This window comes from Tauraco erythrolophus, chromosome 2 (assembly GCF_009769465.1).
Source record: "Tauraco erythrolophus isolate bTauEry1 chromosome 2, bTauEry1.pri, whole genome shotgun sequence".
In the NCBI taxonomy this organism is placed as follows: Eukaryota; Metazoa; Chordata; class Aves; order Musophagiformes; family Musophagidae; genus Tauraco; species Tauraco erythrolophus.
This window is the reverse complement of record NC_141466.1, coordinates 91,764,378-91,789,077: the sequence shown is the minus strand read 5'-3', so window position 1 is coordinate 91,789,077 and position 24,700 is coordinate 91,764,378. Positions and strand designations below refer to the sequence as shown.

The window sequence follows — 24,700 nt, the reverse complement described above, 5'->3', positions numbered from 1 at the left end:
TCCGTGTGCTTTTGTTTCCTGAACTCCCCAGCTGAACTATGACCTCGCAGCCAAAAGACCCCCTGCTTCGGCTGCAGTTCCTTTTCTTAGGTCAGATAGGAAAGAACTCAACCATGTATTAAAATAGGAGCTTGCTAAGCCCTGGTTCACAGCTCACTCAGCTTCCCACTGCCGTTCCAAGGGCTTTAAGAGGTAACACCTCCTACCCAAAAGGGAAAGAGCCTCCCTCTCTCCCTCTCCTTGCCCCCCAGAACCAGAACAGAACCCAGCACAGAACCAGCAGAAACATTTTTCTCTTCTGAATTACAGTTAGCTACCAGTTAACTTCCGAGTTTAGATTTTGCAGTGAGGACAGGAAGTGTTTCATTGTGCTAATTCAAGTTTTCTGGAGGCTTTTTATATAAAACTATTGAAATTAATGTCCTTCATAAAATTTATCTTGACTGTTTCCTCCAGAAGAAATGAGGAATAGAGGGAAAAAAGGAAACAGAGTAGACAGGTTTGTTTTCTTCTTGTATAAGGCTAATCCACAGAGGGTAAAAGTTTAATTATCTTAGCGTAAATAGCATGTTTGTTTAGTGCTCTCAAGTATATTTCCAAATTAAACAAGTACAGCAATGCTGCTGTTTCCATCTGGATTCCCAAACCTCCCCACACCTACCTGAGTTAACAACAGATTGCAAACTCTCTCAGATTACGTATGGGGTGGGGGGAAAGGACTATTTTTGCTCAGCAAATGCCTTTAGACCAAAAAGTGCTTACAGCATAATATACTATAACTTGTTTTGTGAAAAAAAAAAAAAAAAAACAACAAATAAATTGTGTCTCTGGTGCAGACAGTAGCAAGCAAGGAATATTATGCCACCACTCATATTTTACCAATATACGATTACACTTAACACTGTATTTCCAAATACGATGGTCTCCTTGACATTATATAGTATTTCTTTCAGCTGAAAATGTGCAGTGAAATATACAAGTAGAACATGCCTTTTTTAAAAAAAGAAAACCAAATACTGACCATTGCTACTTTCAAATAATGTAAATTATTATTTCACCAATTGTCAGGAAATGTTTTAAACAGAAGAGCAAGGTTTTTAATTAAGTAAAAAGATTAGTTGCTTCGATAGCTTAGACTGCTTCTGAAGTGTGATTTTATTCTTAGTTTCGCATGGACTGAACAAAGATGGAAATCCTTCAACTTCACAGCAAATATAAATTAATCTTCGGTTATTCTGAAGTTATTCCGCAGCTGAAACCTTACAAAGGCTACTGATATCACCCACCTTGCACAAGCAAAGCGTTCACCTACTGTTTAAATATTCCTGTTTTACAAACAGCACAATTAACAGTAGCACTGAAGGATATATTTACTCAGAGAACAGCTGATGAAAATATTTCCCTGTATTTAAATGAGATGTAATTACAACTTCCCTAAAATGAACCATTCTGTTTACAATGAAAGTTAAAGCAGTCCCAAAACCTGTCATTGATCCTTTGAAACCCTGTAACAGAACGTGTCAGTTCACAGATGTTTAACAGGAGGTCACTCCTATCTGTGTACATAGTCATATACATACATACATATATGAAACAAAGAAAGGCTTGTGTACTGACTTAACAGATTCACTATGAATTTCTGGCTTGGATTTGCTAGGAAAACCAGCATGATTTATCACTTTTAGGCACCTCGCACATTTGCAGGGAAGACTGCCATTTTTGGACCACCTTCTCCCAGAGCTGTATTAGACCACAGATTCCTCTACAGCAGACTATGAATCACTTCTTTCATTGCCAGTTTGTTTTCTTGTTGGATCAAGAGCACTGCCTTCAAATAAAATTTTGTTTCTCATTCCTTCTTTAAGCATTCTTTGCCGGATCCTATGTTGGGCCAAATTGTACCTGCAGTAAAACCTAGAGGAGGGGATGAAAAGAAAACACAATTTCCTGCTTTATATGAGTGACAGTATCAAATCAGAGTTGTTCAGCCAGTTGAAAAGTTGAAATCACATATAATAATGCTAGTAAAATTAATTATGAAATGATGCATAACGAAAATACTAGGGTAACTGCTATTTCTTTAAGGCAAACATTACGCAGCCACTGAGGAGTGGGATATACAAGCCCGATGGAAAACACTCATTTCTATAATTTGGGTCTTAATTTCATGACCATTTAGTATGCTGCTTTTAAAATTAGAACAACAGGCTGGCATATGTGAAGGTAAAAAGAAAGGAAGGAACTGAATAGTTTGATCTCTTAGGATTCAAGAAACAATAGCAAGTTTAAAAAAAAAATATAAAAATTCAAAGGCATTGAACTCTTTTCTTTTAAAAAAAGAAACAGTTCTGGGAGAACAAAGAGGACGCTTTGCTAGGCAAGTTTTTTATGGAGTTTAAAAAACAGTGTGAAAGGTCACATGGGGATCATGTTGTACAAAGCAGCCAACATAGGTCTGTCAAAATTCAAGAAGCGTTTTACATACCAGTATCCTAACATTGTGCAAATAAAGCCACCAACTGCAAAGTCACAAGATCTTCTAACTCTACCTGAAAGAAAAACAAAAATCCTCAGAAAAATTAGAGAAAAAACCTTGGATGACTTCCCATTATTAATAAAACCTAAAAGCAAGTACGAATTAATTTTTCCTTGCAAATAAATAAATAAAAAGCAGAAGGAATAAGTACTTACTAGTTGCTAAAAAATGTCCAAGACCCACAACTAAAGATCCCACGGAGCCGTAGAGCACTGATTCTCTTGCACATGGGACACTTTTAACATCAAGAAATCCTAGGAGTTTAAAGGACTGTAAGAAAAAAACCATACGATAATTATAAAAAATTACTTTTTTAGGAGTTTATGATGCCAACTACATTGTAAAACTGACTTGTTATCTTAGTAGTCAAAAATAATCATTTGAGGATTTCCTACTTCCAGGTTTACATGCGAGCAAAAGCGCACATGAACAGCTGTATCAGGAATGGTTTCAGAAGAGTTAACTACTGATAAAGGCAATATCATTTTGTACAAACCTGTTGATCCATCTTTTCTATTATAAAAGAACTATTTCATTTTTTCCTTTACATTCCCCAAAAAAGGAAGGGAGAAAACCCTTAAGAATCCAGGGTTTTTGTTCAAAACCAACATACATCACAACGAACAAGTAAGGTTACAATGAACTACGCAGTTAGTTATGCCACGTAATTTTAACATCTGAAAAGGCAATTGTGCTTAAAAAAAAAAGTGAAATTATTGGAGAATGCGCAGGTGGTAGAGAATCTTATACTGAACATTGAATAAAAACATTTATAAGCCAGTAATTTTTAACCTAATCCTATGGATAGTCAGGGGCTGTGCACAGAAATTCTTCTACATACAACACAAGTTTTCAAATGAACCTACTGGTAAAAATTATTCAGACTATCTCATACTCCGTGTAACATCTATAACATACCCTAGCTTACATCTATCAGTTTTCTATTTAATTTTCAAATGGTAATTACACGTGGCATTCATAAACCTAACTTCATTTCCGAGATGCCTACACTGGCTTCTGCATAATCTAAGTCTTCTAACTTAAATACAACTCATGTTTCCCACCTGACAAACGTCCTTGCACAGGCACGTTGGTGCCACAAGCAGGAGTGAGAAACTACATACAAAAATGCCTCAAGATGACACAGGTCAGGGTAAGGTGGCTGCACCGTAGGATCATCTGCACATCCTTCTGCTATTAATTCTTTCGCTAGGGATGGTGTGAGAATTCATCTTCGTTCTATTGTGTTTAAATCCTTAGACCATTAAACACCACATGTGCAACCGTACCAACTAAAATCTTGAAAGATGACTTTTAAATGGTTTTATTTTTTTGTAAAGCTATTCTACTTGGACAAAGTAGACGTTGAAGATGGAATACTACAGTCAACTATTTGTGGAGGGCTGACAACTGTGAGACAAGTCATTGCAAAGCGTGCGACTGTGGTAATAAGGATGGCGAGCATCTAACAACAGCTGGATTTGTATGCAAGTATGGAAATCCCCATCGATAATTTTATATATGTTCCCTACGGACAACCATCAGCTGTTTCCACATAATCCCGGTGTACAAGTGAGGCACAAAGGATTTGATCTATGTTGGTCTAATCTCTTAATGAGCAATTTCAAGTCCTCTCATACGGAAGAAGTCATTTGATATGCTGCTGTTGTTGGCTAAGAAGGTATCCCTGCTACATCCATGCAGCATGATGGATCTCTTAAAATAGCATTTCACCTGTTGCTACACTTGCACTCACTTGTTATGACTGTAGCCATTGCTAATTACTGGCGTCAAGAAGGCTCAAGTGTCACGGCAGCGTTTCACTCACAAGGCCCTGAAGAGAGGTCCGTGGAAAAACAAGCACAAAAACCCCACTGCACCCACTGCAGCCTCAGTTCTGCTACCGGTTTCTGTGTATTATTCCCTCGTTATTTGCTCTGGAGCAAAACGGGCGCGGGTTCACACCCGGTCTGCGGCAACCTCTCGTGTCCCCCGCGCGGGGCTCCCGCTCTGTTTCGGCAGGCGCTGACGCGCGTGGGCGCCGGGAGACCGCACAGCTCCTCCTCCTCCTCTTCATCCTCCTCCTCCTCCTCGCAGCGCCCGGCTGCGCTTCAGCGGGGCGGGCGGCGAAACGTTAAAACGCATGAAAGGCTCCACGCACCGCGGGCCTCCTGCGCCGGTGCGGATCACAGACCGGGCCCGGCCCTGCCACCCACTGGGGACGCCTCTCGGCCGCCGCTCCGGGGTCTCTTCCCCCGCCCCGGCGAGGCGAGGCGGGACCGCACGGGCACGGCTCCCGCAGCCGCCAGCCCGATCCCTGGCTGGGAATAGCGGGTCGGGAAGCAGCGGCCCGTGCGCTCCGGTGAGGGAGGAGGGCTACGGCCCAGTGCCAGGCGGGAAGGGCTCCTCGCCGCCGGCCCCCCCCCCATCCTCCATTACCTTGCTCGACTCAGAGTCGCCCTCGTCCGCCATGATGTGACAGCGCCTTCCGCGGCCCGCACCCCCTCCCCCGCCAGGCACCAGCGAGGGCTGACTACGGCCGCGTAGAGAAGGCACGACGAAAGGCCGCTCTATCCGCCCCGGCCCGCCCCATCTCTATGATGCCCGCGGGGGGCGGGGGCGGGCGAGCGCGCCGGCGCCATTTTAGGTCTCGGGCTGAGATTCCAGCAAAATCCTTTGTTCAGTGAAATGGGTCACGGCGCGGGGCGCGCGCACGCACGCACGCACGCGCGCGGGGGGTGGAGTGGAGCCCTCAGCCCGCCCCGCCCCGCGTGCTCGAGGCGCGCGGCTCCGCCGGGCGCGGGCGGCGGCCCGTGCCCCGCGGTGCGCAGGGACGGCGGGCGGCGGCGGCATGTGGCCCTGTCTGACCGCGGTGCTCCGCGCACCGTGCGGTGCCCAGCTGGAGAGCCCGCCCGGGGCTCGCCGCCCCCGCAGCAGTGGGCGCCGTGAGGGCCGTCGGCCAGCGCGGGCCGGCCCCTCCCTGCCGGTGCAGCCCGCCTGCCGCCGCCGCCGCTCCGCGGGGGTTTTCGGTTTCGCTGCCTGGGGAGGGGCAGCTGCGGCACCCGCGCGGGCCGCTGCCAGGTCACCCTTTACGCACGGAGAGAGTGACACAAGTCCTCCATATCCATATCCCTGTTGCTTTCTGAGTCGCGCCGCTCCTCGTCGCAGGACAGCGGGTTGAGCACGGGTTTAAAACCGGCCGCCGGCTCGGCGCTGCACCGTCAGTCCTCAGAGAGGCCGTGCCGCAGTCCAGTGGCCTGGTGGCCCAGGCCCGGCCTGTCCGAGCTGAGCCATGAAAAGCTACAAGAGCAGTAACGAGTAGGAGAGTCAGCGCACTCAGTGAGTGGCACCGAGTGGGAGCAGGAGGTTACAGGATCCTTCCCGGCGTGTAGATAGCCTGAACGATACCGAAATCGCAAATGGAGCGGGGGGAGAGGTCGTTTTCAGCGTTGGCAGGAAGCCATCAGAGTGCTGGAATGGGATGGGGAAAAGACCACGTGCAACTTGGGAGAAAAGTACCCTGGTGGCAGGGGGAAGGAGGTGAAGGAAGAATTGTTTCAAAAGAAGTGCTCTTGAAAATGGTCTTGTGCGGGACATTTAGAATTAAATTAGACAAAACGCTAGTGGGTTCAGTAGGGGTAAGTCCTTTGCGAAATCAGATAGACATAACGGAAATGATCCCCTGGATACATGCTTCTGCCTGCAGTGATATCTGAAGAGGGAAATAGCGCTAAGCAACATAGAACACAGTTTTATAGTTAGCAAGATACTGTAAAAATACATTTTGCTGCACGAAAAGTCTCACCTGCTGAGTAGTGAGTTGCGGGGTAGGTTCAATTTAGGACCTTTTCCATCCTAGCAATGAAGTAAAACAAGGATGAGAGATGTGTAGTACTGCTCTTTGATTTAAAAAATAGTGTGTCTTGAAACATGTTAACTTTCCTAGAAGGAATGAGACCACTTCAGACCTTGTTAAATAGTTATTTTTGTATGTCGTTTTTTTTTATTACATGCTAAATAAAATGGTCTTTTTCACACAGTGAAATTTATAACAATTTGAGTTTTCCATTAGGTGTTTTCAGGATTTTGGAAACGATGTAGTTTTACACATTATCCATTTTTATGTATGACTAGTTGAAAAGCGCTACTGTATGTTTGCATAAGGTGTTTTAAATCTATGATGGATTAGAAACAAGTCTGAATCCTTCTCAACAGTCCCAATCTATCACTGTTTTATCATCTTTGTAGACTTTGCAGGCAATGCTCAGAATTCATGGAACATACTGATTCAGTACATTTACTCTCTGTTTTAAAAATATCAGTAAACATTGCTTGAATTGTGAGTAGATTAGCCTATTTAAAACTAATGTATGTTATGTATGTAGTGCTGCAAACATAGGACATATGCTATAATATGTCAAAACCAAAATTATTGGCATAATCTCTCATTGGAAAAGTTTGTAATATCTGTTTTCATCTTAGTCAGTTTAAAAAATGTAACTGCATTTTATTAAGCAATGACAAACATTGAGGAATATAGTAAGAAATCCTAAGAGCATGCTGATATGTCTGAGATTAACAGGGCCACGATGGTGAAAAATAGATGCTGCCAGTGAGGTGGCCTGGCCTGCAGAAGTTCATATTTTGAAGGAGAAGAACGCAAAGATCTTTTTTGCTTTGAAACAGGAAATTGATGTTAGAATTAAGGTGCTAGAGAGCAGAGTACACGAAGAGAGCATCTTCTGTCTGATAGTCAAGAATAGGCTAAGGAGAAGCATGTGATTTTCCTGTAATGTCATTTATCCCTTTTCCAAATACCCAAATCACACAAATTATGCATTGGCGATAAATGTAACAATTTTTTTTCCCCCTCTCTTTGGTACTCAGTCATTCATCTGCTTTACTGCTGCACCTCACAGTTCTGCTTCATCTGCTTTAGAGGTTGCTCTGAAATTAATAACTGTTACCCTGTGTGGAATCAGAAGGATGCAGACAGAGCTTGGAACTGGGGAAGACACTGGAGCTGGAGCCTCCTTAGCTTACATGCAGAGGGGGGGCTGCTGACAGGATACTTTGGGATAGCCTGGAGCATGCAGCTGGCTTTCCCTTGTCCCGTAGGGATCTGAGACGTCAGGATGCGCAGGGACATGGGGCAATGTCCTCTGGCTCTTGAGGAGGGCAGAGCTCTTGGAAGTGTGGGCCTCCTGCTGCTTTTTTCCTGACGTGTTTTGAAGGCTCTAGAAGTAGGATGTTCTGTGTCACATCCTGGATTCAAATGAAAATGCGGATAATGCACATCCCAGAGTCTCTTCCGTTGTGTCCTGCTGGTATGTCCTGCAGGGAGGGTGGTCAAGCAGGAGCCCTGGCCTACGTGCCTTCCTCCACTGACAGGGACACTGCGCTGTTTCTGGAAGCCAGGTACCTCGTGTATAGATTCGGCATTGCTGCCTTGGTTTTCTGACCCTAAAGGACACGACTGATAGAGAAAGATACTTCATTCCGTAATTCTACATTATCTGGAGCTGGATTCCCTTGGCGGAAGCTGCCTATGCACGCGTGCTCAATTTTAACCATCATCGCGTGCTGACTGACACTTGATCTCAGCAGTTTGACCTTTTCCTATATTTATGCAGTCCTTATTTTTATTGGTGTCGATCAGTAACGTGTAGCATCCTTTGCCGTGAAGCTGCATGGCTGTCCACTCCATCCTGAAATTCCCAGCTTGGGAACGGTTTGGATTGGCCTTTGGCAGCAATCATTGTTCTGTCCCATCACTTTTCGCCTCTGTCTTTAAAGGTCAGGCCCAGCAAAGCTCTTGTCAGTCCAGCAGCAGGAAAGAGGCCACCATGTACGGGACGTGGAGCAGCAGACACAGGTTCTCACGTCACAACAGTGCAGACAGGAACCTGGTTCACTGACTTCGGTGCTTATTGCCTTCATCACACAGAGCATTTTCATGAGGGGTCTGAACCCACATACAAGGATCTCATCACTTCTGAAACGATTTGAGCTGTACTCTCTAGAAGGAGGAAGCCATCGCAAAAATGTGGAATTTCTCACTTTTAGCACCTCTTGGTCATGTAAGTTATTCCTATACCATCAGGTGTTTGTGTAGCCTTGTGGAGAAGCAAGCACCTGCAAAAGATGCGACGGCCTGTCCTAAGAAAAGCATTTAATAGGGGCATGGATGACAGCCACTTTAGGTTAATGGCTACCAGAGACCTGTCACATAACTTCACATAACAAGGTTACTTCAATGAGATGGATTCAGCATCTCCCTAAGGGTTGTGTGCTCTGCTCAGGTAGTTTGCAAAGGCTCTCCTCCTGGTCTGTCCATGGCAGTTGTTACTGGCAAGCAGGGGCTGCTCTGTTGGCATCAAACCACTCTTGGCTTTGCCTTTTGGCTCCACACATACCTTAAACTGTTCCAAGGTGGGCTGCTGACACCAGAGGTGGTCCAGGCCTTCTTCTTCTTTGCCGTGCAGTCCTGCGTTCTCCTTTGTGCCACCAGCTCTGCCACCTGATGCAGCTGAAAAGCTGTTTCCCGGCCATAGTGAGGGGAGAAACTGACTCATCTTTTGAGAGCAGTGCAGAGTTAGATCAAGTGCCTCAAGAAGTTGCTCTGTTGCAGATGTTTGGTAGGTGTCAGGCCGTCACATTCCTGGGCTAGTAGTTGAAGCATGCCTCAAGATGAATTTTGGAGATATCTCATGGGACTTTTTACCTGTCTTCATGGTCACCCCGAAGCTACTTAAATAGTAGTCAAGCAATTGCTTGTGGTGACCACATGGCATTTTGTAAGCCATGAAAGCAAGGGGTATTTGGAATTGCCAGAAGTCGGAAAGAGGATGGTTATTCCACTCATGTCCTCATTTGTCCTTCAGGAGGAGGATGGTATGTTATTGGATGCAAGTGTGTAGGAGTTATGTATCTTGGTAACTTTGTGGTGGTGTTTATTATGCCAGCTATAGATACGCTGTGCAGTAGGTGACATCAGAGTAACCACCCTTGTGGGGCCAGGGCAGGCACAACCCGTGCGTGCAGGCTGCTGTTGCCAAGGCAGTCAGCAACCACGCTCACGCAACTGAGCAGAAAAAGAAATTACTTTTTTTTTCCTCAAATATTAATGCTAATGCAAATTAAATTTCAACTGCAAGGCAGTTTCATTCTGGGTTGGCTTTACTGATCGTTTCTGTCGGTTGACTTTGCCTGGCTTATCCTGAACTGCCGCTACAAATGATCTTTTCAGCCGCAACACGTAAGAGATGTTAAACTACAACGTACTTCCCTAAAAGCCAAGGAAACAAGGGCAGGCTTCTAACAGCTTTATTTCTTCTGCCGGATCTTTCAATGTGTTTATCTTATTCAGGCACCTGATTCAAAAAGGAAGAGGGGTTTATGTTAAAAAAGAAGGCTTATAGAAAACATAATGGTTATAATTGCAGCTGTACTGTTAGATGTAGAGCTACATGTAGAATTTCCAGACTTACTAGTAGCAATTGGAATTAAAGGTGCTTCCGACTGAAAGTAGAACAGGGTTCTTCGCAGTTAGCCAAAATTTTTAATATAATATGAATTACTTCTATTTTGTCTGCAAAACATGTCTTACATGTGTTAGTGGCAAATACTGACAGACACTAAGCTTTCTTGTACATCACTGTAACCCACTTCAAGCAGATGGTGGTAGTATTTATTTCTGCCATTTTTTAGTCAATTTTTTTAAGTTGCAACTTTGTAAGATGTAGAACTTGTTTTCTGAAATTGAAAACATTGGGAGATATATGCTGTTTCTGAAAAAAAAATCTACATAATAATGACCTAGTAACCATAGGGTTATAGAAACAGCAGTGTGGAAGGGAGCTCTTCTCTTGTCTCAGAGCTACTTTACTTAGGCCCACTTCATTCCCAACATGTTTATCTGACTTTTAAAACTTCCCCTTCCATTTCGTATCTTAATTTTTCAAAATACGGTAGCTGTCCTGAGGTTTCTGTCATGAACAGCGTGGAGGGAGGTTATTATGAACTCTGAGCCTCAGGTTCCTCGTCTGTCATATGAATGTGTCAGGCTTAATCTTTATTAATTCCTGAGGGAAAACTGGAGACTAGAACTAATAAGATATTTGTATGGTAATTGTTTCTTTTGGGATGTGGTTTCTGAGAATTCATAACAAACTGAAGAGAGTTGCTCCAGTAAGACATTTATTTAGAAACAGGCTATTTAAATGGCACAACAGAACTAGAAAATTCATAGAGAAAAAAAAATAAAAACTATGGAAGGCTAGTAAATGCTCAGGCACCCTTTCAGGAGTAAGAATTCCCTGAGCACAAGCAGCTGGAGGCTGCAAGGGTGTTCTGAAGCAGTATCATTGTGTGCTTCTCCTGCTCTTATACTTCTCCCTATACATCCAACACTACCTAAATTAACTTTTTGCATTACTCACTGTGGCTCTCGCAGTTTTGCCAAGATCAGGCTGAAGCCCAGAGAAGGGAAGGAACCTTCTTATTGCATTAATGTACTATAGTCTGGACAACTGGTTCATTTTTAACACAGACAGTGATATAATATAATGATATCACTGAACTGAAGGATAAGAGAGGAGAGAAGTGATGTGCCAGGAGCCACTTTGACGATGTGCTTTGCATGCAGTGTGCTGTTAAAATAGATGTGTAATTCACAGCGTACAGGGAAAGAGGATTTTCGTTCAGGGAGCAGCGTATCAAAGTAGACACTCAAATCAGACAACTGGGAAGGATGTCCAGAAACGGTGCCGTGTATCAGCTAGAAAAAAATATGGTGCATCAGGTGTATCTCATTACATCTTTGAATTTTCTTTCTTTTTTTCTTCTTATTTTTTCTTTTTTTTCTTCTTTTGTTTTTTTCTTTTCCTTTTTTTTTTTTTTTGGCGAGACATAAGCATTTAGAGTTTTTGATTTTAATATTGTAGTCAAGTACCGAACATTTTAGAGTAGGTTTCACTGACTTATCCCCATGCCACCTTATCTGGTGACATGACTGTCTGCTAGTACCCTGCCAGATGCAAGGTGTTTTGTTCCACTGGAAGTAACAGTATACCCCTAAGCCAGCAGCCATCCAAAATACATTGAGAGATTCAGAGAAGTCAGGGTATGTTTTTTCGTCATGCTGTGAAGGCTGGTTTCAGTATGCTAGGGCAGGATCTCCTGCACAAAATAGCACACCTTTGGCAAGGGGCAAAGGAAAGAAAGCTTATGGCTTCAGAAGGATCTCGTAAGAAACAGCCAGTCTGTGAGGCTGAGATTTGAGAGATGAAAGTCAAGCACAGCGTATTATATCCAAACAGTTGTTCCAGATTTGCAGGCACCTCAGGTGTCCAGCTATGGTCTCCAGGTTTCCTGGCAAGAATTCAAGGTTTCTCTCATTCAGTGACAGGAATGACTTCACGTCTTGCACACTGCGAGTGTTAATTTAGCATATAAATATTTCTGTGTCTGATGCGGTTTCTGTTGCTTTCTGAGAAGGATCAGATATTAAAAATACTTTGTATATTATTGCTACTCTTCTCAGATCCATTATTTTTTGTTCTTTTCCTGATGCCACGCTGTGACCTGGCCTCAAGGCTGAGTCAGTGTGTCGGTGACTGGCTGCCGAGGGCTGTGACCTTCTGTTGGATTGTCATTTGGGAGGATCTTAGTTTCCTGCCTAAAGCAGGTGCTGGGCTAAAGTCACTTATATCTACGAATTAACTCTACAGAGCACCCGATGCAAGACAGCCAGCAGAATTTGGGCCGGGGGGAGTGGGGGCAGAAGCTGTGCGCTGAGGTTTTGGGAAATAGTAGGGCAACTGGAGCAATCTGGGTGGAGGGGGGGGGTTCGTGTGCACCCCCTGCACGGACCTGTTGGTTGTCGTCCCGCTGCGTGTGCACATTGGTGCTGCTGGGGGGGCCTTCAGGAGTTTCCCTGACCTTCGTGTAGGGCCCAGTGCCATTCTCCTCGCCAGTGAAATAGCTAGCTGCCCCTCAGATTCAGTTGCAGACCTCCTGGGCATGGGCATCTATTCAGTGGCTACTGAGCTATGCAAAAGGTTTTCTTTCTTTATGCTGGTAGTTTTATTTTCCCATGCTGACAGTTGTATTTTCCCAGCATGTCAGCCTGGTGCTTCTGTAGGAATGAGAGCAGAAGCAAAACGTGCACTTAATTACCTCACTTATAGACTGTTTAAAATCCTAGAGGGCTGGATATAATTAATGTCTAAGAGATTAGTTTTTCTCGCCTGCTAAAGCTAAAACAGCCTAACACCAGCCAGAGGTGAGTTATTGTTCCAATCCTGGGGAAGTCTGTGTTGGCAGGAAGCTTCAACAGCAACCTTCACCAAACCCTATGCTTCGGAGAGGGGCTGTTTCTAAGGCGAGGAAGGGAAAGGAGTGCTTATTTTGATGAAAGGTCCTTCAGAGTGCTGACTTGGGCTTACGATAGTATAATTCTGAATAATAGTGTCAGTTCCATTCGATTCCCACCTCGTCCTTGCACTTGGGAGCCATACATACATTCCCATATTTTATGGTTTCCTTATTACATTTGTTTACCTCCTGTGAGGGTACTTTAAACTCATCAGTCAAGATGATCATTGTGATACAGCTGTTTGTCTTCAATCCCCCATCTTTTTCAAAGGCATGTAACGAATATTAAAAAACTAATGCTCTTCGAAGTTCTTTGAAGTTTTAGGTTGTGTGGTTTTGTTTGTTTGTTTGTTTGTTTTGTTTTGTTTTGTTTTGTTTTTACCAACCTAACTACAAGCAAGCCTCAGATTTATTTGGAACATGTTAGAGGTCTTTTAAAATCTTACCTATAACTGGCATAATTATCTGTTCAGATGAGTTGTGGTGAAAGACCAATCCCTAAGAAGATCTTCATGCATTACACTATTATTTTTAACTTAAGTCATGAAACAGTCCCCACACCCTCACTGTTTCATTTATTAGATCTTTCTCCAAAAAATGCAGAACTGCTGTGTACTCAGAGGAGTAGCATTTAAGCATTTTGATTTTATTTAAACTTCAGTAACCATCTGCTCCTTAGTTATTAGGGGTGTGTCTGCTAAGAACAATCTGTCACCTGTCACTGGGGTTTAAGTGACTGTGATTTCAGATCCAGAGATAAGACAGGTAATTAACGAAATCACGTAGACTGCAGTTGAGAAAATGCTAATTTTTTATATTACTGTTATCCACAAGAGTGTTGCTTTTTCAGTTAATTTCACATTCTGAGACAATTTCAATCTATAGTTGCGAAGAATGACATACAGACGGATTTTAGCTCATTTGTAAAGGTGTATTGGCTACAAACTGTCCAGAATCTGTGAAGTTATACAGATACTGGTTAAAAGTAATTTTTTTCATGATTAATACATCTCAGTTTCTGAAAAGTTTCTAGAATCTGTTTTAACACACATGCACTGGTATTTCACCAAAACACACTGAGCTTTCCAGATCCCTAAAGCTTACGGATAACTTTCAATTTATTGAGGTTATTAGTATGAATTGGGGGGGAAAAGAGGTCAGAGTACAGACACTGTGAATTTTGACAAGTGCTAAAATATCATGTAATCAGTGCAGAATAGCATCATTAAATAAAAAAATAAAACCTGTTTTCTTGTTCAGAAAGATAAGAAATTGTTATTGTACCTCTATCCCAATAACAACAAAGTTATCACATCTAATGGCACTATAAACTCAGGAAAAATAGGGCTGGAAGGGATCCCGGGATGTCATTTTGTCCAAAATTGTGTAAGAAGTATGGACTAGACGAAAACTGCACCCAAATCCTTTCTGCTTCTAGCATCCGGCTTGCATACGTACACTTTGAAGTTATCATTACAAATGAATGCTTCCATGAATTGGTGATGTGAAAGTAACATCAAATTTCATGTATTTAATTCTTAGTACCAATATGTTGTCCTTTTGGTGCTTTCACATTCAGCTAACAGGTCTGATCAGAGTAAATCAAACATCTGGGAGAGCTGTGGTTCGTAGGACAGGTACCACACCTCGTGTGTCTCCTGTTGTGAGTTGGGTTGGTTGGGACTGCCGGCATGGAGCGAGAACCTGAGCAGTCCAAGCAGAGTAGCTGGAGAAACCCCAAGTGAGGTCTGTTTTGGTTTGTGGGTCCACTGAAGAGCAGCTATGACTGTGTTCCCTTCTCTTGTGGGCAGGTGCTGCTGGCTGCTTTGGTGGTCTCCCCTCCACCTTCCAAGCCCAGTATTTGCTACAGCTTTACTTATTCCTGGGGATCTCTGTGCTAGTGGAGCTATGTCTGCATTAGGAAGTAATTCAGTGCGACGAGACTGGATCGGTAGGTTGAAGTACCTGATGGTCAGGTGATTCACTTTGTGTAAATTATGAAGCCCAATAGGCTTCACTAGAAGAATTCATGACTTTCACATCTTCCTTAATTCCAGCCGTGAACCAGTGAGGACACAAGCACTGCATCTTCAAGCACAGGCTGGATCATTTGTGGTGTTTGGGTGCCCTTCATCTTCCCATCTTCCCATCATGGAAGATGCCACACACCACTTTGCATCCCTGGGTCACAGGACCACACCTGGGAACCACTCCATGTTTCTCCAGAGCTCTGGGTAACCTGCCCTCACCAGTCGGGTAGACTGGCCTGTTAGAGAGGAGGAGGTAGCCATGGTGGCTTGTATGTTCTGCCCAGGAGGACGCGGTGGTGGAAGACCGCTTGTACACTGCTTTGTGAAGAGCTGACAGGAAAGGGGAAGGACCTGATGCATGGTTTGCTTAAATGCTTCTTTAAAAGGAGTTGGTGCGAATTGGGGTGGTTAGAGGAAAACTTGATAAAGGTTCTGCAAGCAACAGCTGCAGATGGGAAGTTTGATAAAGGTTAAAGAGGTATGGGGTGGAGCTGGTGGCTCCTGCCCTGGAGGGTTTGATGGAACCTTCTCAGGAACCTTCTTAGCAAAGAAACCTTCTCTTCCCCCTAAATAATCAAAAGCTTTCTCTCTCTTTGCCCCATTTCACCTCTTAAGAGAGATCACCACTGCCAGCTTCATGATGGTACAGACCCTGTGCTCCCTCTCCAGTAGGGTCCTGATAGACAGACCTCTTCTTTCCCAGAAACTTTGTCTCCTGCAGGAAAAAACACTGAAGCATGCAGGTATGTCCACCTCTGTCTCCCATGGGAAGGTTCAGGACAGCTATTCAAACAGTAGCCATGTAATGCAGGGTCAGGAGAGACCATCAGCAGCCCGTGGACCATGTTCTCAGCCCCCTTTCAGGTTCTCCAAAGAATAGAAATACTTGGAAAGTGTGCAGCTCTAGGCAAAGATCAGACATGTGGTTACAGAAGTGGGTCAGCGGAAGTGTTTGAACACCACAAAGACTTCTTGATACCACCATACCATTTTCACTCCATTGCAGCAGTGCCGAGCCTCTCCTACAGATCTCGTTGTTGATCTTCTGTTGTTAGAAGGTTAACACTCTTATGCCAGGCTTAGTTGAAATGCTCAATTTCATTGCCTTTTTGGCTTCAGAAACTGTTTTAAAACAGTATTTTAAATTCCCCAGGCTGTTTGCCAGCAGGTGCTGACTGAGGAAGTTCCATCTGGGGGAAAATTATTCCAGTTATTGGAAGCAAAGTTGTTCTCACCTACATGTTGCCCTCAGACAGAGGAAGTGAATGCATGAGTCAGATTTAAAAGAATAAAATGCCTCCATTGTTTTACCACTCATCAGGATACCTGGATTTCATATGTGTCATTTGCTCGACTTGCCTGCAGCAGTTCTGGGTGTGTATCTGCCAGCTCCTGTTCTCACAGCGCTGAGGATACTCAAGTCTTACTGCTATAGGACAGCAGCGTCAGTGAACTGAAAGAACACCTTGGTGTTGCAAAAGAAAGCTACAGAGAAAACGTTCGGTGCCACCATCAAAAGTCCCTGCTATTGTGAAACAGCTTAGGGTTCGGTTATCACCGTCTGATCAGATTGGATTCGTCAATGTCCCAGACAATTTTCAGTTAACAAATTGCACAAGATGCACTTCACAGGCCCGACGGGTGATTTTCCTGTACTTTGTGTGCTGCTATTGAAAAGGGACACTGGGAACCAATTTTGAAACTCACTGTCTCCACTCCCATAGCGACTGCGGGTCAAGCAAATTCTAGACTGGAAATTGGTTTGAAAGTTGATGTGTTTGGCTGAACAGCGGTAGGAAAGACCAACTGAACAATCTGGGAGTCAGACACGAGCGTTCATATCCTGCTGTGAGGGTTTGACTCTTAGGGGCAACTAGAGGGTTTGACAGCAAAGAAGAATGTAAAGACTCGCATCCCTGAGCAGCCAGTGTTGCTGCCTGTGCTGGGATGAGTCAGCCAGCGCGCTGAGCTGACCTTACCCTGCTATTCTCCACTTTTCCTAGCATGGCTGTCCAAGGCTGTTTTATTAGAATAGAAAAGCAATTAAGTCTGATAACACAACTCTCTAAACTACATTGTAAGACAGAATAAAGAAGACTTTGAAAACAAATCTATCCTTTGCTCAGTGGGTCCTTAATAGGCAGATATCCTTTCTCCTGTGATTTCCTTGAGTCCTTCTTGTCTTCTGGCCAGGCTCCTGCCTTGTCTTCTCAATATCAGCTTAACTTCTGACCAAGCTTCCTCCCTAAATCCTTGGTTTGATGCAAAACCTGACTTCTCTGATTGCAGTCCAAGACTTTTATTTACTATGGGACCCATCTCCTTACTCTGTTCTGGCCCTAACCATTTAGACAACACTCTGGCACTATGTTTTTCCTTGCAGTTCCAAGTGCTAAACCATGGCTGGATCAGCTGGAGCACAAAGCCATGCACCTTGCAAGCTCATCAGGAGAGTGACTGAGCTGTTCTCTCAGGGACTGCCAGCCATGTGAGGGAGAGGGTTTCAGAGGAGGTGGAGTGCTTTGAGACAAATTGCTCATCGAGGAAGAAAGGTAGTAGGCTGGAAAGCTGATTCCCTCACATCAACCTCTACCTTCCCTGGCAAGGCTCCCACAAGCATCTGAGCCTCTTCTGACATGAGCTGGGAGGAAGGTTCAGAAATCTGGGAGAGGCTACATGATGGAGAGTTTACACAATCCTGCAAATTCTGTCCGTGCCAAACAAGTTCAAAGCCTTTCAACTATGTGTGTGTTTTTTACTCCCATGACAGTAGTAAATCAGCTGGAAAAGTGTCTTACGTTTGGCTACGTAAACCAAGAGGGACCCAATGCCAGTGTGTAGGCAACTGAGTCATGTTCTGACTGTCTGGCAGCTTGAGTCTGAAGAACCCAAGCCACAGCTCCCCTCTCTGTACATTTAATCACTGCCTTATACGTCATATAACACATTCTTCTTTTGCTGACCTCATCTATGGAGTGACCATCATGTTCTTTTCAGCTAATTAATCACTTTATTGATAGGCTAAGCATACATGTAAAATCAAATCATTGGCAGCACCATGTGTCTGTTCACGCTGTGTATCTTCAAATGCCACAGTCAGACCCTGAGCTACACGTTTCTTCCATAAAATATCATATCTGTCTTCTGAGGGGCTTTGTTCCTCCTTTGATGGACTATAGACCATCATGTTCTGCTTCTTAATTTAGCATCTAATTGCTCATTAGTTGTACTGTAAAGTTCTTTATGGCTTCAGTTACATGGCTACAGTTATTAGTGTTTATATTCCCGAGGCCTGTGTAGCAGCATTTTAACACTGCATAAGGAGATGAAACACTCCACAACAGCGTACGAGTCGCTCCCATGATTTCTAATTTTACATCCTCAAGTTTTGTAGAGCCCTGCTGTGGTAGTCTCTCCAGAAACGAGACTATGGGTAATCTAGTATAGTTGTTTTGAGTGGATTTCACATCAGAGATGCAGAAAAATATTCATGGGAAGCTTCCAAGAATCATGTAGCTTTCACTGCACCGAGGAACACAGGGACTTTTCAGTAGTGAGCACTTGTTTGTTAGTCCTATGATCAGCTGTCGTTTGCAGGACTTGAACAAAAATATTTCTTGTCTGGTTTGGCTGCCTTCAGCATTTCTGTTTTCTTGACTACATTTCTGTAAAATGTTGGTGCAACTTCTAGAAACATCAAAATTTATGCTAAAAATGAATTCCACCCTGCCAGCATCTGTTCCCAGATGTCTTCTCTGATTTGCCTGATTATTATCCATTGGGAAGGCGGTTCTTCCACTGAAGTGATTGCCTGCAGGTGCTAGCACTGCATGAAGTTGAACAGGCGCAGGTCACGGTCCACACATCTGCTCTGCTGCCTTTCACAGGAGACATGAGTCGCTATCGGGGTGGTGGGCGCAGCTCGTCCTCACACCACCGGTTCCAAGCGTTAACCATCAGCTTCCACCGTGCTGCCTAACCTGGGCTGTGGCATCACTTAGCCTGGTTAGGCTAAATACCTCTTTATATTTTCATGGAATCTTTCCAAATTAAACTTGATTGAGTAATTAATAGTATGTAGGGAGAGTTAAGCTTTTTAAGTTTTGCATGTTTTTCTGCCAATTATTCCATCAAAGGCTGGCTTGCTTTGTTGCTACGGAGCTGCTCTGCGAGGCATGGCTTTGATTTATTCAATAATACATCTATTTCTGAGAGCAACTTACGTAAGAGCTGGCCTATCCAAACTTTGTCTTCATACAAGACTGATTTTTGACTGCTCTGTGGCCATGTCAAATACAAAACCAGGCACTGAATAGTGTCCCCTGTTCACTGTTTGGGTAAGAGGGACAGGCAGTCCTGCTATCCCGCTGTTGCTGCCTTTACCCTTTCCACCGAAGGTGCTGCAGCCCAGTCTCCTTGCAGCTTCTTGGAGCTCTCGCTCATACATTGCTGTGTGATCATACATTCTTGATCATACATTGCTGCTGCTTCTGTTGGTTTGACTTTTGCAGGGCACACAACAGATTTCAGCCCCTCGTACCCATCTGTGAGCTGTACCCACCTGTCAGGAGCTAATGGGACCTGGAAGTCCCTGCTTCTTCCTCCTCCTCCTCCTCCTGCTCTCCACTGCCTGGGTTGGTGGCTGCGCGGGCTGGCGGGGGTGTTGGGGTGGCCGACCCAGTCCTCGCTGCTGGTGGGGTGTCCCAGGGGCACCTGAAGCTTCTTCGAAACCGTTCTTATGCCGCGGGCAGGGCGATGCAAGGACGGGTCTCGCCACTCTCGCTAGGGCAAAGCCAGTCCGTCAGCTTTCATCTTGGAAGGCGTTTTCATAACATCACTTCTGCAGCAGCCGGTTTCCGTGGAAACCAGGAAACGTACAGGAAAGGAGACCGCTGCCTCGCTTGTCCTCCCCTGGCCCATGAGGCTGCGCTTCCCTCCGTTTTCACGTGGGCTGCTGGGTGCCGGGGGGGAGGCGAGCCCGGGCTCAAAAGTTCAGCCCTTCCAGCGGCAGCCGGCTGAGTGCAGTGCCTTGCCTCTCCCACCCACGCCCGTCCCCGTCCCGCCTTGTCCTGCCTCTCTGGACAGCTTGTCCTGCAGCCGGGGCAGGACGGCAGAGGGAGGAAGGGTCTTGGGATGTCTTCATCCCCCCACCTCGCTGTAGCATTCTCAGGCCCCAGCAGTGATGGAAGGATTTGTAGTTAGCTCTGGATGTACATGTGCTCCTTCCTTTTTGGCCCCCTTACCCACTTCCATGTTTCGTTCACTCATTTATTCCACTGCTCCTAGAATGCTTCTATTGGTTAACTTGTTTTTAGAATACCAGACCTATACGTGTTGCACTTAATTTACAAATATTCTCGGAATTCTTCCTAGCTTTATCTGTTCTGGTTGAGTCTCGCCAGCTCGCCTGCTGGCACCTCCAGGTTCAGGTTGCTACCTGCTTCTCTTTAACCACATGCGGTGAGAACACACCGTTGTGCCTTTTGAGGTCAGCTTTGATGAGCAAAGCTGCACGAGTTGCGTGAGCATCAGTCTGTGCCTGCGCTGTGTCCTCCTTGAGTTGTCCTGCCTGGAAAATGCTCTTTTCCAGCCACAGACCGTGAAGGGATCAGCAGGAAGAGGGAACAGAGAGTGGCTTCCTTGTTTGGGGTGATGGCTGAGGTGTCCCAGCACTGTTACTCCAGCATGAAATGCGGTGGTGCCGAGTGGATGCTTGCTTGGGACTGGCCACAGGATGATTTGTAGTATTTCCATAATCCAGACTTCGACTTGTATCAGAGAATTAGTGTCCAGCACCAGGTGATATTTTTTTAATTGAATCATTGACTTCCTTGAGCTTTCAGCAACTGGGTGTTGATGAGGTGGTCTTTCTCTGGGTGTTTTCTGAACTTAACTAGCTTTGAAAGTAAGCTCTTCCAGCCAGCAAAGAGCAGAGATGGGTTTGGAAGGCCTCAGTGGCCGGGCCCTCTCTGCCCATGACTCCTCCTTTGCCTGGCTACCGGAGTTAGATGTGCCTTAGCGTGCCTCTGTTCTCCTGAGTCCAATCCCCATGCCCGCGGGAGGGATGTGTGACTCGAGTCTCTCCTTTAGCCCCGCGATGGCTGAGCTCTCCCATCCCCACAGCCAGGAGTTTTCCACAGAAAAAGTAGTTTCCACTTTTTTTCCAAGCCTCATATAAACCTGGCAAGGTGAGCAGAACCCCAGCTTTTTGTTTAAATGGGAATATTGCATTATGCAAACATTAGAAAAGCCCTTACTTTCCTCACAAAGTATAAAACCCAGGATATTTATTTCTTTGCTGCTTGTCCAAGTGAACCTGGTTATTGACTGAGTGCCTTAAGCATGTCCCTGTACTAAAACCTGCAGTAGAACCTTACCCATCCCATCCCACCCCTTGCGTGGGCCTGGTAGAGGAGCCAGGCTTGTTCTGCATTTCAGTGGGACAGCATTTAATTCTCGTTCCGTTTTAGAGCCCAGCTTTATTATTTTTGAGGCGTGCTTATCAGAGTCCTGCAGCACGGGAATGACGGGGAGCCCCCCTGAAGGCAGGCAGTTCCTACGCCTGCTGCCAGGGATGTGGGAGAGACTGGGGTGTTCACCCCCCTGCCTGCTGCCTGGGCAACACGGGCAGTGCCAGGATGGACCCTTCCCTCCCGTGGCCTTGCCCCTGCAGGGAGGGACAGAGATGCTGGAGAAGACTCCAGGAGCGCTTGTGCCGAGTGCTTCTGTTGCGACATGGCCCTGCAGGTGGGATGCTGGCACTGGGCATTGCAGAGGGGAGCAATGGCTGGGCTTTCTCAAGGCTTCCCATGTCCGTCTCCCTCCCACGGCAGTTGTTAAGAAGCCACAAACCTGTGTTACGCTCTTCCATAACTAGAGGTTTTACCCCTGTGTTTGAGTGTAGAGAGGAGACTCGTCTGACCCAGGCTCAGCTGCAGATTTTGGTTGTATTTTTTCAAACTCTGCAGGCACCAGCATGGAGTGTGTTACTTATTAAAAGCAGCTTTAGCCCTTGGTCTGAGGGGCAGCCCTCCCTCCTGCTGAAAGGTCATGTAATGCTAGAACGATTGCATCAGGGGCTTCTTTGGAAGCGAGAGTAAGGTGATGCTATGGAGTGGGGGAACCAAGATGAAGCCCTTGAAATCACTTGCTGGGTCTCCAAGAGTCCGTCCCGCTCATCTGAGTGTCCCAGGGCCTGCTCTGCTTCTGCTGCAGCACCCCAATGGCAGCGGTTTAACCTTGCGGACAATCTGTCCCTGAAGCTCTTGTCCCAAAATCCAGTTGCTGTTTTTTTTTATCATTTGAAGACAGTCTTGGCAATATTAGCACCAATCACTACACCTTTGAAGCTCGGTGCAGCCTGGAGAGGTGCTAGAGGCTGCCTGTCTCTCTGAAGGATGCGTTGCAGGTTCCCACGCCATGCTCATCCGTACTCTCCGAAAGCACCGGGTGAGCACGGCATCCCTGCCTGCGTGCCATGGCGTGGCTGTTTCACCAGAGGAGAGTTTGTGCGGGGAGCTGCAGGGCAGAGACAGCGGTCTGGGCCATGGAGACTGTCCTTCTTTTAAACCTCTTAACACGCACGGACGGACGTGGTAAAGCTCCTGGAAAGGCAAAGCAGCTTAAAGGAAGCAATTGCAGAGGTGAGAGCATCCTCGAAAGCTGGGGGGATCCCTGAGGCATTTCTCTGTCCCCCAGCTCCAGAGGGCTGGAGGTTAAGAGCTGGCCCAAGCAGCCTCCGCTCAGCCAGTCACCCCGACTATCATCCGTCCTCGATCAGCGCTTTTACTAAACTTTCCAGGTCTCTCTGACATAAGAAATAATTGGCCTTTACAGTTGCGTTTGAGCCGGCTACACTGCTGTCCGTTCTTGCTAGTCCTCGCTACTCAGATCCTGTTTGCTTAATGGCATGTGAATTAATTCGTTGGAAGCCGACACTTGGCTGCAGGATTAGTTAGTGACTCTAACATAGGGCTGGTGCACGAAATTTAAGATGCATTGCATCTTTTGGGGAAAAAAATATGGAGGGAAATTCTAGTGCTCTTGGAAGTCTTCACTTTTAGGATGCTATGACTGAAGTAATGAATGAGTTGAAGTACAGAAGAAAAATAAACTCAATTCCAGCTATTTAAAGGCTCAGCAATTCCTTCCAAGCGAAAAACAAGCAGCTATTGTGTGCCTGCACTGGGAGGGCTTGGGGGAGGCAGCGTTTCCCACAGGCAAATTAGGAAAGGGAAACCCAGAACAAAACCCACAATCCTCAGAAGCCCGAGTAGAGAACACAAGCCATTTTCTGTTCAGCATGATTTGTGTTGTCATTAGGTGGGTTTAATGGGGCTTTATTCTTATTCTGGGAGGAAAGCCTTGGCTTTGCTGGAGCTAACAGTAATGACCGTTCAGACCCGGGAGACGTGAGGGAGCCAGCCAAAGCCACATTCGCCGTGTCACTCAGGCGCTCACCAGGAGCAGAGGGTCTCCTCCTCCCCTCCGGTCCCTTCCTGGCACTGGAGGTTGGCCACATTTTGCTACAGCCTGATAAAAACCTGTCTCTGCCCTGTTTGGCATGGGGGTAGCCGATTCATGTTGTTGATCTCACTGTGAAGGAAGACCTGTATTGGCCATCAGCCACGCTGGGACCAGGCCTAAATCCCACAAACGGTGCATCTGAATCCCCCACACTGCTGCCCCGCAGTTGCCTGGGGCAGAAAACGAGGTTGGCATCATGGCTGCGGGAAAGGCTTTTCTCATCCAAGATGGCCTGAAGCCCTTCCCAACCCTCCTCCCAAACTGTAGTGAGACCCAGCAGGAACAGTTCGTCAACACAGTCACGGCTTCCTGAAGTCCAGTATTTGGGCGCCTTGTTTCAGGCTGTGTAAAGGTGAAAGGGGATAAGGAGGTTAAAAAAAAACTCTCTGAAGGGAAATCTTGAGTTGAAACCCATGAACTTAGTTTGAACAGAGCCCCTGTGGGGCACACGTGAAGCCTCTCCCCCTCACCTTCGTTGGCTCCATTCAGAAGACACTGACAGCGATTTCTCTCCTTTCACACAGCCGCATGGGCTGGAAGCAGCGCAGCAGGTAATCGGCAAGTGCAGCAGGCTTTCCCCTTTGAAGACTGCGGGATTGACACACCACTTTGAAAACAATACGGGAACTCCTGGCCATCCATCTTCCACCTGCAGAAGGAACAGCGCTACCTTGGCTCTGCTGGTCCTGGGCTGCTGCTCAGAGATGGACAGGGATGGAGAGTCAGTCTGGTGTGAACAATGTCTCTTCCTAAGGAGAGCCAGAGATACACATAGCCTCTACCATCCCCAAAGCAAGCTAAAACTGAACCAGTGCAGGAATCTTGCCTTTCTTTATGGCTAGATCCTGGTTTAGTTTGAGATACGCTAATTTTAGTGGACCAGATCATGTGAGAAATATGGGGTTCCTACTCTAGACCAGCAGGAATCAGTTACTGGTGGAAGACAGCTGCTTTCCCAAAGCAATGCCATGGGCTTCTCTGACAAGTTGTTACAATGAAAATTTTGTTGAAGGTTTTTTATGATCTGGTTTAGATCAAAACAAAGGGTATCAGAGAAAGTCAGGAACTGTCCAACAGCCATTTTCATTGCATTATATGAAGCGCTGTGAAAGAAAGCATTTATTTAGGGGGAGCGATATGGCTAAGGTGCCTTTAGGCATAAAAAGGCTTTGCCTACTGAGAAGCTGTTGTGATGGTAAGTTTGCAACATGAACTCTGCATGTCTGAAGAA

At 45.7% G+C, this 24,700-nt stretch overlaps 1 protein-coding gene across 1 annotated transcript; it reads right to left on the bottom strand.

The window, feature by feature from the left end:
* Window positions 1-512: 512 nt before the first annotated feature.
* COX20 (cytochrome c oxidase assembly factor COX20) lies at window positions 513-5,082 on the bottom strand. Its single transcript, XM_086627946.1, has 4 exons — window positions 4,976-5,082; window positions 2,692-2,806; window positions 2,486-2,549; window positions 513-1,914 (listed from the first exon to the last, which is right to left on the bottom strand). The coding sequence occupies exons 1-4, from the start codon at window positions 5,006-5,008 to the stop codon at window positions 1,773-1,775; spliced, it is 354 nt and encodes a 117-aa protein (XP_086484072.1). The 5' UTR covers window positions 5,009-5,082; the 3' UTR covers window positions 513-1,772.
* Window positions 5,083-24,700: the final 19,618 nt, after the last annotated feature.